General features: G+C 44.6%; 1 protein-coding gene across 1 annotated transcript; it reads right to left on the reverse strand.

Annotated features, from left to right (window-relative positions):
- Positions 1-5,268: 5,268 nt before the first annotated feature.
- On the reverse strand, positions 5,269-6,065 carry LOC309714868 (B-type lectin plumieribetin-like). The gene is made up of 3 exons (XM_082547583.1): positions 5,997-6,065; positions 5,801-5,894; positions 5,269-5,707 (listed from the first exon to the last, which is right to left on the reverse strand). The coding sequence occupies exons 2-3, from the start codon at positions 5,888-5,890 to the stop codon at positions 5,447-5,449; spliced, it is 351 nt and encodes a 116-aa protein (XP_082403709.1). The 5' UTR covers positions 5,891-5,894; positions 5,997-6,065; the 3' UTR covers positions 5,269-5,446.
- Positions 6,066-15,362: the final 9,297 nt, after the last annotated feature.

Below are 15,362 nucleotides of genomic sequence, written 5' to 3' on the forward strand. Positions count from 1 at the left end.
TGGCGCCTGACACCCAACCTGACATATAGACACAGACATACAGGCACACACAGATACAAACATCCATTCCCACCCTCATGCTCTCATATGCACTCACTCCACACTCAACCAACGTGGAGACAGACATAAAGAGACGTTGTACACACGATCACACTCCCCAAGCGTACTCTACAAACCGGGTCTAGGTGCCCCCGCCCCTGGAGGGGGGAACTGCACCCAGACCCAGGTGGTGTTTCCCTTTTCCCTGCGGTGGGGGGAGGCAGACCGCCCCGACTCCGCAGCAGCAGGAAGGCTCCACACTCCAGACCGCAGTCGGACGGCCAACTCCTCCTCCTAGTCCTAGCCCCCCTGCTCCAGCAGGTCACAGAGAACAGGGGTGAGAGAAGACTCCGAACCTCCCTCCACCCGCTCATTGTAATGTTGATGCATGTGTGTTCTAAGGTGCATTTAAAACCCAGGAGGGCTTGGAGCTACCTGCCAGAGAGCAGCAGGTAAGCGCATGGTCCCTCCTGCTAGCCCTCAATGTCTACGTGTATTTAAAATTGAGAGGTGGGCAACGATGCCAGGGGTGGGGTGTACACCCTGATGGTACTTTGGACTCCGTGTATCGTGCCCACCCCCAAGATCCTATATGTATGTGTAATGAGAGTGTGAGTAATGTGAATGTCTAAGTTGTGGGATAAAATTGAGGCAGAGGCAGCCAGAAGGGGACAGAGGGGGGGGTAGCCTCCTCTGCACCCTGGTGACATACCCCTACTCCAAGGCCCTGCATGTGTGGGTGGTTGTGGTGGAGCGGGAAGAGGGAGGCAGCTGGAGATGGGGAGGGAAGGAAGGGAGGGGCAAGTGACCCGTCCCTGGGGCCAGCTCCCCCGCTGACCCCAGTAGGCACCCCCATACTCCGCGACCCGCCAGGGAAAGGGGGCCCAGGCCCATCCAGACCGGGCCCAGTGCAGCAGCGCCGCCCGGCCCCACAGAGCCCGGGACAGTCCACCCAACCCCACCACAGAGAAAACTGCACCCACCCCACCATCCACTCATCTTCCAGACTACATAAGACAATAAACACCCAGGCTGAGATCTTCCTCCACCTCTCCTGTATCTCCCCCTCCTGCAGAGGCAGCTCCTGAGGAGAGGAAAGCTCCTGCAAGATGTGACAATCTCCCCCACCAGTTGAAGAGCCCCCCAGGTGGCTCGACGCACCGGCGGCACCCTGCTCCAGGGCTGGGCCCCCATGCACCCACCCGCCCACAACCCCGGCAACACACCAACCAGGACCCAAGCCCCCGAGGCCCGGTCCGGGTCCCAGCCCAGAGACGGAGCGCCCCCAGAACCTCACGCCCATCCCGGACCCACCCAGGGGCAGCCAGGCTACCAGGTCAGTAACCCACGTCCGTCAGCACAGACCCTCCCCTAGCCCCGCTGCACGCAGCCGCGAGGAAACAGTCACCGGAGAGCCAACAGAGCCCCTAACCGGACATGACCGCTACCCCGGGTTGAGCCCCCCAAGGAAGATGCCTCCGGGGAACCCCCCGACGCCCTAAGCCTGTCCCTACCCCCACACCAATCACAACAGTGAAGGCGGGACCAAACTATGACCCCCCACCCCCACTAGGTGATGGAGCTGATCAAAGGAGCCCAGAGCAATTGATCTGATGTGGTGGCAGAGGCTGTATCAAGACTAATGTAATCTAATAGATAATTTCTATATTGGTTAGAATTAAGATTATTTTTATTTTTCCAGTTCATGAGGACTGTTTTCTTGGCTATGCATAGGGCAGTGAAAACCATATGGGCGATATTCTTTTCTGAAGTGACATTATCTAAGCTGCCCAACAAACACACTAAGGGGGAAGTTGGAATGTTACATTTCAGACACTTCGATAAGTCTTCACATATCTCGCGCCAAAACTTCTGAACTGGTGGACAGAACCAAAGAGCGTGGATATAATTGTCCGGTGAATTGGTTTGGCAGTGTGAGCAGTTGTTGGTAGACGTAAAGCCCATCTTGAACATCCGATGACCTGTATAGTGCACTCTATGTAATATTTTGTATTGAATTAATTGAAGACTGGGATTTCTAATTAGATGAAAGGTTTTTAAGCAAATCTGAGACCAGAAGTTTAGGTCTAAGTTAACTGATAAATCCGCTTCCCATTTTGCAATAGGAAGTGATATTGATTCATCTGTTTTAGAAAGCATTCTGTATATTTTGGATAGTAATTTGGGGGGTTTAAGAGTAAGAAATTGAATCACACTTGGTGGTGTTTGTAGTTCAACTTGACCCGGTTTAAATTTCTTTTTTACTATGGATTTAATTTGTTGATATTCTAAAAATCTTTTCTTGTTGATCCCATATTGTGTAACTAGTCCGTCAAATGAAATAAATTCTGTTCCTTCTAGTATATGTTCTAAATATTTGATTCCTTTATCACTCCAATCTGAAAAGTTTATCATATTATTGTTTTGTAATATGTCAGGGTTGTTCCAGATAGGTGTACGTTTGCATGGGATTAATGAAGACGCCGTCAATTTTAGAAACTCCCACCATGCTGTCAGAGAAGAGCTGATGTTGATGCTTTTAAAGCATTCATGTCGTTGGGTGTTTGAGCTGATAAATGGTAGGTCTGAGATCTCTAGATTATTGCAGAGTGCTTGTTCTACATCTAGCCAAGGTTCATCTAAGAGGGTGTGTTTTAGCCATCCTGAGATAAACTGAAGCCTGTTGGCTAAGAAGTAGTGCTGAAAGTTAGGCAGTTCTAGTCCTCCTTTATCCTTGGTCTTTTGTAGTGTTTTTAAGCTTATACGTGGGGGTTTATTTTTCCAAAGGAATTTGGACATACATGAATCTAGAGATCTGAACCAATCTTGTGGCGGTTTAGTTGGGATCATTGAGAATAAATAATTTATTTTTGGTAAGATCATCATTTTTATAGCGGCAACCCTTCCCATGAGTGATATGGGTAGACATTTCCATCTAGCCAGATCATCTTCTACCTTCTTTAAAAGTGGGATATGGTTTAATTTAGTTAGATCTGCAAGCTTGGGAGAAACATTAATACCTAAATATTTTATATTTCCCGATTGCAGTGGTGTAGAAGAGGAATTATGGAAGGAGCAATTAATCGGTAGGACTGTAGATTTTGACCAGTTAATTGAGTAATCTGATATTCTTGCAAAAGAGTTTATCAATTCAATCACCCCAGAGATATTGGTTTGTGAATTTTGGAGAAAGAGTAACACATCATCTGCATAAAGGCTGATTTTATGTTCCACGTTCTTGCATTTTATGCCCTTAATTACTGAATTCTGTCTAATTGCTGCTGCTAGTGGTTCAATAAAAATTGCAAATAGTGAAGGGGAGAGTGGGCATCCCTGCCTGGTGCCCCTCAAGAGACAGAAGCTGGAGGATGTCTGGTCATTTGTTCTAACACAAGCTGTTGGGGAATTATATAATATTTTTAACCAGTTTATGAAAGAGGATCCAAAACCAAATTTGTGTAAAGTTGCAAATAGAAATTTCCAGTTAACTCTGTCAAATGCTTTTTCTGCATCTAAAGAGAATATTGTAGTTTCTAGGTTTTTACTGTATGAGTAGTCTATCAAATTAAGTAATCTACGTGTATTTGTTGATGAGTGCCTACCTTTTATGAAACCAGTTTGGTCAGGATGAATTAAGAGGGGGGTTATTTTCTCCAGTCTCTTTGAGAGAGCTTTGCAGATTATTTTAAGGTCTACATTTATAAGGGATATTGGACGATAGCTTGAGGGATATACAGGGTCTTTGCCTGGTTTTAGCAGGAGATTAATGTTTGCAGAATTCATATTTGATGGAAGTCTGCCCTTTTCTTTAATTTCCAACAACGTTCTGTAGAAAACTGGTGCTAGAATCGACCAGAATTCTTTGTAGAATTCTGCAGGAAAGCCATCTGGACCTGGAGCCTTATTATTGTGCATACTTATCAGGGCTTCCTGGAGTTCACCTGGTGTCAGTGGTGAATCCAGTGCCATTGCTTGAGTGTCCAATAATTTTGGAAGAGTTATGTTGTCCAAAAACTGATCAATTTCTTTTTTAGATGGGTTTATTTGTGGTGAATACAAAGTTTTATAGAAATCCCTGAAAATGTTGTTTATTTGTATCGGATCATATATTGTGTTCCCAGATGAATCTTGAACAGCACATATAGTTGTTTTTTCTTTATTTATTTTTAGCTGGTTTGCTAGAAATTGACCGGATTTATTACCATGTTCATAATTTTGTAGGCGTAGTCTTTGTACTAAGAATTTTGTTTTTTTATCAATTATCTCATTTAATTCTAGTTTTGTTTTGCGTATTTTGTTCAATGTTTCCTGATCTTGGTGGGACGCGTAGGCTTCTTCTAGTGATTTGATGTTTTTTTCTAATTCCTGAATATTTTTGTTTTCTTTTTTCTTTTTATGTGATGAGAAAGAAATTAGCGTCTGGACTTCTTTAAGTTGCTTGAAGACGTTTCACCTCTCATCCGAGAAGCTTCTTCAGTTCTACGGTCAAATGGTGGGGAGTCCCAGATTTAAACCTAGTGGGAGTTTCCCCCCACAGAGGGACAAAAGGACCCCCTGATGATCCTCTAATCGCCTGAGCCAAGGTGTGAAACTGGGTGTGGGTCCCAATCAGCCAGGGTTTCGGGTGAGCTCTTTTTGAAACCTGGCCCCACCTTATCATGCGAATTCCTGAGGTGTGTCTGTGTGTCTTTGTGTGTCTGCAAAGACGTGACGTCCAACACATGCAGACACACAAAGACGCAGACGCACTCATAAAGTGAGTCAAGTTTGTTTCTCTAGCACATTTAAAGTACAGCTGTTGACCAATATGCTGTACATCTAAAATAATTAAATAACACCCAACACAGGATGAAATTACAGAGTTTAAGAAAGGAAACATAAAATTAGAAAACCTGAATAAAAACAGGACAAATAATTGTCATCTACACAATGAATTGAGATGCTCTTTTATTAAAAACTAAGCCAAAAGAGAACATAAACTGAAAAAAAAAAAAACTGGCTCAAGGAAAAATATCAGATGCTAACAAGGCTAGACCACATGAAGATACTTTCAGGGAAGAAGAAATAAAAATGAAAACGTGTCTAATGGTCAGTGGAGGAATTTACAAAATCTGTGTTAGTTTTATATCAGCAACACTCCTCAAAGTTTTAAGACTGCTTCCTACACCTTTGCAACAATATTAATTCTTAAGAAAATCTCTTTAATGGCCAAAATATAAACACAAGAGGTTGGTCAAATACCTTTCATTTTATTTATTTTTTGCCATTTGTTTACAATTCAGGTTGAAATTCAGAGTCTGATCAAAGCTAACCAGAAAGAAAAAGGAAAAGCTTGTTTATGCGCTGGTATATGTTGCTTTAACAGCATCGCTGAAGGTTTATGCCAAAGGATGGTTGCACACAAGCATCACTTCATGCCTTTGGACTTTTCAGAGCTCCAGATTTCTTCGCACTCTCTGTTCACCACCAGTTTGCCGTCATCAGTCAGTTGAAGACGGCACATGTTGCAGTCAGGTCTGACAGAGTTTGTGTGCCACCTAGGCGTGTCACACTTGTTGTACATGACCAGGTTGCAGTCAGCCTGCATGCACAGACGGACGGCGTCTGATCCATAGGTGTCTGAAGCCCACAAAGGCTTCCAGCCATAGATGACAAAGTTACCATCATCCTGTAGCCATAAATTATATGTTAGATAACTGTCAGCACGCATGACTGGGAAACAAGGCTTTTATGAGCTTCTGAACTGAGAACATTTAGTCACCTGAAATATAGCTTTGAACTGCTTGTTGTTGGACACCAGGTAGTCTCCCCTGCGGAGCTCATCATTTTTGGACAAGAAGTTTCTGCTCATGATTCTAAAAGGAGAGAATATAGATGAGCTTGTATCCACAATATGCATTTAAAAGTATCAGGAATGTGTGAATCAATCAGTCAGTAGAGATGCGTAGAATACTTACAGGTTTTAATATTTCACACCAGCCGGTCTGCAAGCAGAAGAGAAGGGAAGAGTTAAAACTGAAAGCATATCACTTCATCTTTATATAATCTTGACCGGGGGTGGAGTCACACTCACTGCCCTTTACAGTAAAGGGATTGCATTTCCTAAGAAGTGTGTGTGTGTGTGTGTGTGTGTGTGTGTGTGTGTGTGTGTGTGTGTGTGTGTCCTTTGGTTGGGGGTGAGGGAGAGGGGATCGGGGGGGTTTGTTTTATGTGTTGTTGGAGTGTCTCTTTTTTCAACCCACAGAACTCATATTGGGTGTGTATAGGAATTTCTTTTACTTGTGTATTAATCACATTATTTTATTGTATAATGCATTGGTGCCACTTGATTTTAACAAGTCTCACACTCATACAGTAAGACAACTGGTGGAGGTGTAGTAAGGAAGTTGGGGGAAGCAGGAACTCCACAGGAAGAGTCTTTTGTCTCTTCGAGGACTCTGGGAGGTATAGCAAGGGAGTGTGAACCTTAAGGTGTGAAACAGCTGTGTACTGCCTTTTGTTCCTGGAGAAGGTATTTAACTGAGAGCCATGCTAGGCTCAGGGAGACTCTGCTGACCTGCCCCGCAGTCATGTAGGCTCTCCACAAGCTTGGTTTTCTGTTCTTTGTGTGTTTGGATTAAAGAATGTTAGCTACCGCTCACCGCTCGTCTGCAGGCTTTATTCAAATGGAAAACTTCCACAACAGGTGTTATACCATGTTCTGTTCTGGGCTTCTCTCATGCTTTTCTGTTTTTGCATCCCTTCATTATCTTTCTATAATCTTACATGATTAGTCCCATAAATCTGCTCAGCTGGAACGTTAAACCATCCTATTAAGAGAGGAAAGGTTTTTGCTCAAATTAAACAAGAAAATGCCTCCATTGCCCTTTTACAAGAAACCCATGTCAGAGGTTAACTCAGGGCTTATGTCTCGGTGGGCGGGGCAGCAGTTTCATTTATGTTTTGAGGCCAAGGCCAGAGGAGTATCAATTCTCATCAGCCCCAGGGTTCCATTCAAACAATATGTTATTTCAGATCAACATGGTTGTTTTGTCATTGTTTCAGGGAGGTTGTATAACGTACAGGTAGTTTTGGTCAATGCATATCCTCCTAACACAGATGATCCCAAGTTTTTCAAACATCTTTTTTCGAATTTACCAGACGTAGGCTCGTACTCTTTGATACTTGGCGGAGACTTAAACTGCTGGTTTGACCCTGTTTTCAAGGGTTCAAGTTTCTTTATTTGTCACATGCATAGTTATACAAGTATGACACACAGTGAAATGTAGCCTGACACGCTCCTCGACATGTGGAAAAATGAGGGGGGGGGGTAGAGGAAGAACATTATATAAATATATAGTATATACATTGGGTGAATGTGCAGTAGTAGCAGCAAGCAGGTGAATTCTGTACATTAATATGAATAGACATCTGACTATTTTACAGGATAGACAATATAGACATATTTAAAATTAAAGGAATTTGGAATGTACATTGTGCCTTGGTTTAGTGTCTGGAAGAGAGTCCTGTCTCAGTCAATTATAGATGATGTGAGAGGGCGGGTGTGTGTGTTTAGGGCCCGGATGGCTTGGGGATAGAAGCTCCTCTTGAGTCTCTCTGTCCTTGCCCGGAAGATGCGGAACCTTCTACCAGATTGCAGAAGTTGGAACAGTTTGTTGCCAGGATGGGACGGGTCCTTCAGTATCTGCGCTGCTCTAGTCCGGCATCTCCTGGTGTAGGTGTCCTGAAGCGGGGGGAGAGCAATCCTGCAGCAGCGTTCTGCTGTACGGATCACTCTCTGGAGAGCTTTTTGGTCCTTCACACAGCTGTTCCCAAACCACGATGTCATGTTCTGTGTGAGGATGCTCTCCACAGCGCCTGTATAGAAAATCCTGAGGATCTTTGGAGAGACCCTGAACTTCCTCAGTTGTCGTAGGTGATACAGGCGCTGCCTAGCCTTTTTGGTCTGGACCTGAATGTGGGCAGCCCATGTCAGGTCTGAGGAGATGTGGACACCAAGATACTTGAAGGACTGCACCCTCTCCACTGGAGCTCCATTGATGATAATGGGCTTGTAGTCTCTGTGCTGACCCCTTCTGAAGTCCACCACCAGCTCCTTGGTCTTGCCGACATTCAGCTGGAGGTGGTTGTCCTGGCACCATGATGCCAGATTCTTCACTTCATCCATGTAGGCCGCCTCATCGTTGTTGGAGATGGCACCCAACACCACTGTGTCGTCAGCAAACTTCACAATGGTGTTGGAGCCATGGGTGGCCACACAGTCTGAAGTGTAGAGGGAGTAGAGCAGTGGCCAGAGGACACATCCCTGAGGTGCTCCTGTGTTGATGGTGATGCTGTTGGAGAAGCACCTGCCCACCCTCACCACCTGAGTTCTGCCAGTGAGGAAGTCCAACACCCATGCACACAGACGGCTGTTAAGTCCCAGATCCCTGAGCTGTGTGAACAGTCTGCAGGGCACTATTATGTTAAACGCTGAACTGTAATCAACAAACAGCATTCGCACATAGTTACCCTGTTTCTTGTCCACGTGGCTGAGAGTGGTGTGTAGGACGTGGGCGATGGCATCCTCTGTGGATCTGTTGGATCTGTAGGCGAACTGCAGCGGATCTGTGGTGTCTGGGATGGAGGAGGAGATGATGTTCTTCAGCAGCCTCTCAAACACCTTCATTACTACCGAGGTCAGTGCAACTGGCCGGTAATCGTTCAGGGATGAGGGTTTGCTGTTCTTGGGCACAGGGATGATGGTGGATCTTTTGAAGCATGTGGGGACCACAGACTTCGCCAGGGACTCGTTGAAGATGTAAGTGAACACACCTGCTAGCTGGTCCCCGCTGCTTTCCTTGTGTTCACTCTCCTCAATGCCACTCGGACGTCATGCTCCGCGATGCTGGTCACCGGTCTCTCGCTGATGACGTCACTGTCCTCGGTAGTCAGGCGGCAGATAGCATTAGCCGCCTGGCTAACCTCGAAACGGGCGTAGAACCGATTCAGCTCGTTGGTGAATGCAGAGTCGGCGTTGATCGGCGCAGTGTCCCTGGCTTTGTAGTCCGTAATGGTGCGTGGTCCGTGCCACATACTCCGTGTGTTGCCCTGGTGGAAGCAGGATTCCACACGTTCCCGGTACCGGCGTTTGGCATCTCTCACCGCGCCCCGCACGCCGTATGAGGCCGCATTGTAGGCGCTCATATCGCCAGTGGTGAGACCCGCGTTGTAGGAGGCGGTCCTGGGGTTTACTGCAGTGCGGATCGATCTGTCCATCCACGGTTTCTGGTTTGGGAATGTGGTGACTCTCGCAGTGGGGATAATCTCCTCCACTAGCATATTGACGAAGCATACTGCTACTTCCGTAAACTCGTTGATGTCGACTGCGCATGCTCTGAACATGTCCCAGTCGACGTCGTTGAGTGCGTCCTGTAGCGTAACTTCTGATTGGGCAGTCCACCGTTTTACCTCTCTCGTGGTTACGTCTTCCATCCGTATGCTTTGTTTATACTGGGGAATGAGGAAGATGGCGTTGTGGTCAGACTTCCCAAAAGCCGGGTGTGAGACAGCTTTGTAGCCCTGCTTGTATGGCGTGTAGCAGTGATCCAAAATTCGATCCACTCTCGTTGGACACAAGACATGCTGGTAAAAGTTTGGCATGACTTGTCTGAGGTTCGCTTTGTTAAAGTCTCCTGCTACAATGAGGGCTGCGCCCGGGTCCTTGTTTTGAAGCAAGCTCAGCACATCATGTAATTCGGACAAAGCCATACCTGTGTCCGCTTGGGGTGGGATGTAGACCACCGTGGCGATGACCGAGGTGAACTCACGGGGCAGATAGAAAGGGCGGCACTTAATGATCAGGAACTCCAGATGTGGCGAGCAGCCGCTGGAAAGAGTAGAAATGCTCCTGGCATCACACCACTTTCTGTTTACCATGAAACACACTCCTCCACCTTTGGTTTTGTTCGACTCTGCCGTTCTGTCCGCGCGGAGCACAAAGAATGAATCCGATGGCGTTACGGCCTGGTCCGGCACGGTGGGGGTCAGCCATGTCTCCGTGAAGCACAGAATGTTGCAGTCCCTCATGTCACGTTGGAAGGTGACCCTTGCTCTTAGGTCATCGAGCTTGTTCTCCATGGATTGTACATGCGCGATGCACCTGCTGTCTCAGTCTGTTCCTAATGCCAGCGCGTTTCCCCCGGCGCTTCTTTGTTCTGCGCCTCGGATGAGCGGCCCGTCCTTTGTTGTTCTCCATGCCGCGTAGAATCTCTGGCGACCAGGAAGGGTCAGGTTTAAAAGTGTCCAAGATTAGATGTGCAACCTTGTCACCGATGTTTACAAGTGATCCGCTGTCGTATACTATAAGACTAGAGGATTTTGGGATGTAAACCAGAGCAAAAAATAAGTAAAAAACAAGAAAAGTGGATAGTCGGAGCGGAGGGTCAGGAAGGCGTCTGGACGTGGCCGCACCATCTGGATCGATCCTCATTAAAACCAGCCTGTCTGAGTAAGTCATCCTCGCGTATTCATTCAGCTTTTTCTACATATGGGGTAGGGGTATTTGGCGACATCTTCTTCCGACCGACAGGGAGTATTCTTTTTTCTCTAATGTCCATCACACTTTTTCTAGGATAGGTGACCTTTTCTTAGATAACTATTTGACTAGCATCGCGAGTGCCTGTGAATACCATGCCATAGTTATATCAGACCACGCCCCCCTAATTTTGACTCTGTCTATGACGACTTACCTAGAACAGACAGGAGTTGGCATTTTAACCCCACACTACTAACAGATAATACCTTTCTGGAATTTATGAATAACCAAATAAATTCTTTTAGACATAAACCTTTCCCTGAACATTTTTAGCCTTTTAGTTTGGGACTCAATGAAGGCCTATCTCCAAGGACAGATCATTTTTATATACAGCTATACAACCTCACGTTTTCCATCAGCTGGCGAGCATCTACAATGGGGTGGCTATGACTCAGGTGATATAGCAGATCAGCTACTGATCGGAAGGTTGGTGGTTCGATCCTTGGCTTCCCCAGTCTACATGCCAAGTATGCTTGGGCACGATACTAACCCCAAAATTTCCATGGTCCTGTTAGGGAACCTGGGTGGTTGAGCCACTTTTCTTTTCTGTTAATAGAATTTTGAGTCTTGTCATTCATTGTGTTTTCTGTGTATCTTATGTTTCCTAGTTCAGTTTGTTTACACTCTTGAGTTTATTCAGTATTTCTAGTTCCTTGAGCTCCATCAGTCTGCGCCTCGGTGTGTGCGTTCCTCGTACTTCATGTTTTACTTTCAGTAATGGTCTCCTGTCTGGTGTGCGTCATTTTCAGTTTTGCATCCACCTGTCTCGTCTGTTAGATTTTTGCCAGCTGTGTTTCCCAGATGTTTCCTCTTTGCCTTGATTTCCTCTTGTATTTAGTGTCTGCGTCTCCCTCTGTCCTGCATCCCGGTCTCCCTCAAACAGGGAGAACGAACAGTCGGGGGGGCTGTGTTCTGCCAGCCTGTTTGTTTAGTTTTCCTATGCCTCCCAGTTTTGTTTTATGTACATTTGGTTTCCAGTATTAAAGCTGAGGATTAAGTTTAGCCTTATCTGAGAGTCTGTATTTTGGGTCCTCAATCCTGCCTGCCTCACACAGTACATGACTAGTCCTGAGTGTTTGTCACGTTTCTCATAATGTTCTCATATGCATCCCTGTCTAATTCTAACCCTGTTATCTCATCATGACCCAGAAACATTTTCTGTAAGTCAGTTCATGGAAGCAAACTAGCCACCACTAATCGGAAACAGAAATTTAGTTGAGCAACTTTTGGGTGTAGAAAGTTCAGAAAAAATGGATGTGAAAGCATGAGTGGTTAATTTAAAATAATCTAACAAAAACTTACAAAATCAAGTTTGCTGATGGTTTGGTGTGCAGTGGGGAAAATTCTAGTTTTCACATTGTCAGACATTTAGATGTAGGTGTTTATAATCTCATTCTAGAATTTTTGTATATCCTTTGCATGCTTGGATGAAGTATGTGAAAACTGCTCAGCTTTGCTTAACGATGTTTGACTATGTTATCTGCTAACTGTGTAGGTCATAGAAGTACAAAATTCCCAAGATGACCAGTGCCAGGAACTTCCTTGGAAAAGATAGTGGGAGTTGCTCTCTGCCCAGCAACAGCCTGTGGGACAAAAACCTGTTGTAACTAAAAGATACAGAGAGTTGTGTGTGAGGGGATAAAAGGGATGCTGCTAACAAGTGCTCATGCTGACATGCAAAAATGCTCCACATGCACACAGACTCTGTTGCAAGAAGCCATTGAACACTTAGAATGCATTTCATGCCATCCAAAGGGCACTACCCTGCAGTACCTGTAATACCTACAGCATGTTCTAATTGCTCTAATAGGATATTATGGTCAACAGTATCGAACGCTGCACTGAGGTCTAGCAGGTCAAGCACAGAGATGAGTCCACTGTCAGAGGCCATAAGAAGATCATTTGTAACCTTCACTAAAGCTGTTTCTGTGCTGTGATGAGCTCTGAAACCTGACTGAAACTCTTCAGATAAGCCATTCCTCTGCAGATGAGCTGTTAGCTGTTTGACAACTACTCTTTCAAGGATTTTTGATATGACAGGAAGGTTGGAGATTGGCCTATAATTAGCTAAGACTGCTGGGTCTAGAGATGGCTTTTTAAGTAAAGGTTTAACTACAGCTAGCTTGAAGGCCTGTGGTACATAGCCGATTATTAGAGATAGGTTGATCATATTTAAGATCGAAGCATTCATTAATGGCAGGACTTCTTTGAGCAGTTTTGTAGGAATGGGGTCTAAAAGACACGTTGATGGTTTGGAGGAAGTAATTATTGAAGTTAACTCAGAAAGATCAACTGGAGAAAAAGAGTCTAAATGAATATCAAGGGTACTGAAAGTACCTGTAGATAATATTACATCTGTGAGATGATTTTGAGTAATTTATTTTCTCTAATTAAAATTTTATTTGTGAAGAAGTTCATGAAGTCATTACTAGTTAACGATTGTTGGCTCAAAAGAGCTCTGACTTTTTGTCAGCCTGGCTACAGTGCTGAAGAGAAACCTGGGGTTGTTCTTATTTTCTTCAATCAGTGATGAATAGTAAGATGTTCTGGCTTTGCAGAGGGCTTTCTTATAAAGCAGCAAACTATTTCTCCAGGCTAAAAGATGATCTTCTAAATTTGTGACACGCCATTTCCTCTCCAGCTTACGAGTCATCTGCTTTAGGGTACGTGTTTGAGAATTATACCACGGAGTCAGGTACTTCTGATTAGAGACCTTAGTTCTCACCGGAGCTACAGTATCCAGAGTCGTACGTATTCTTAAACGTAGTTAAAGCGCTTTCAGAAAGACATCTACTGTAATGAAGTCTGTTCTCCACCGCTGTGTAATCAATTATCGTAAATGTAAATGTTATCAGGAAATGATCAGACAGGAGAGGGTTTTCAGGAAACACTGTTAAATGTTCAGTTTCTATGCCACATGATAAAACAAGATCTAGAGTGTGATTAAAGTGGTGGGTGGGCTCTTTTACATTTTGAGAGAAGCCAATTGAGTCTAATAACAGATTAAATGCCATGTTGAGGCTGTCATTTTTAGCATCTACATGGATGTTAAAATCACCCACAATAATTATTTTATCTGAGCTGAGAACTAAATCAGATAAAAAGTCTGAGACAGAAAGTCTGAGTTTCTGCCTTACACAGACAGAAACTCTGTGTAAGGCCCAGGTGGACAATAGATGATAACAAGTAAGACTGGTTTCTGAGTTTTACAGCTGGGGTGAACAAGGCTAAGCATCAGGCTTTCAAATGAATTAAAAGTCTGTCTTGGTCTTTGGTTGATTAATAGGCTGGTGTGAAAAATTACTGCCACTGATGCTGCCGCTGATACTGTATTGTTCTTTCTTTGTGATTGTTTATGTTTAAGTTGTTTGTTGCTGGTTTTTAGTTTGTTTTTTGTCTTTTTGGGAGCTGACACAGTCTCTATTGAGATGGGTTTTTGGGGGGGTAGCAGGAGGAGAGAAGCTGCAGAGAGGCGTGTAAGGCTGCAACTCTGCTTCCTGGTCCCAACTCTGGATAGTCATATTTTGGGGGGTTTAATAAATTTGTCCATGTTTCTAGAAATGAGAGCAGCTCCATCCAAAGTGGGATGGATGCCGTCTCTCCTAACAAGACCAGGTTTCCTCCAGAAGGTTTGCCAATTATCTATGAAGCCCACATCGTTTCTGGGACACCACTCAGACAGCCACCAATTTAAGGAGAACATGCGGCTAAACATGTCACTCCTGGTCTGATTGGGGAGGGACCAGAGAAAACTACAGAGTCCGACATTGTTTTGGCAAAGTTGCACACCGATTCAATATTGATTTTAGTGACCTCCAATTGGCGCAACCGGGTGTCATTACTGCCAACGTGAATTATGATTTTACTGAATTTACGTTTACCCTTAGCCAGCAGTTTTAAATTTCCTTCAATGTCGCCTGCTTTAAAGTATTTAAGTGCATATGCATATGCTTAGTTGTGACACTGCGATAGACTTCAGTGAAAGTTTCTAAAACTACATGAACCTATTTCAGCCTCAGCAGTTGGAGAAGACAACTCCCTTTACAGGTGCTGATAACGCAAAGGCCGTAAAACAGTAGACCCATTGTTCAGTTAGGTTTCATAGCGAGGCGCGTGATGTGTGGTATGATCAATTTGTAACTTCCTCCCTCTTCCTTGGAATGCATAAAGGAGTGGGAGCACCAATTCTGTTTCAGAACGCTCATTACCTTGTGTCCCTTTCTGTCTGTCCTGTTTAGTTCTGTCAAGTTCATATGTCTTAGTCCTGTTTTTTTTGTTTTGTTTTGTTTTTTTAGGGTGTTTGTTTAGTTTTGTGTCCTGTTGGGTTGTTGGATTCTGTTCACTTGTGTCTTTTCCCCAGCTGTTTCCTCTCTCCCTAATTGCCTTGTGTGTATTTAAGTCCAAAATTGCTGTCTGCTTGTTGTCTTGTCCGTCCTCGCAGAATGTTTTGTTTGAAGATTCGTAGATGTTGGATTCTTTGTTTGGCTGGCTCTTTTGAAAATCTGGATTATTTGTTCTCAGTTTAAGTTAATAAAGCTGCTTTTTTACTGAATTTACGTTTACCGTTAGCCAGCAGTTTTAAATTTCCTTCAATGTCGCCTGCTCTGGCCCCTGGAAGACAATTGACTATGGTTGCCGGTGTCTCTAGCTTCACATGTCTGAGAACAGAATCACCAATTACCAGAGTTTGACCCCCGGCGGGTGTGTCGTCGAGTGGGGAAAAACGGTTAGACACATGAACAGGTTG

This window comes from Aulonocara stuartgranti (assembly GCF_965226115.1).
Source record: "Aulonocara stuartgranti genome assembly, chromosome: 9".
Classification (NCBI taxonomy): domain Eukaryota; kingdom Metazoa; phylum Chordata; class Actinopteri; order Cichliformes; family Cichlidae; genus Aulonocara; species Aulonocara stuartgranti.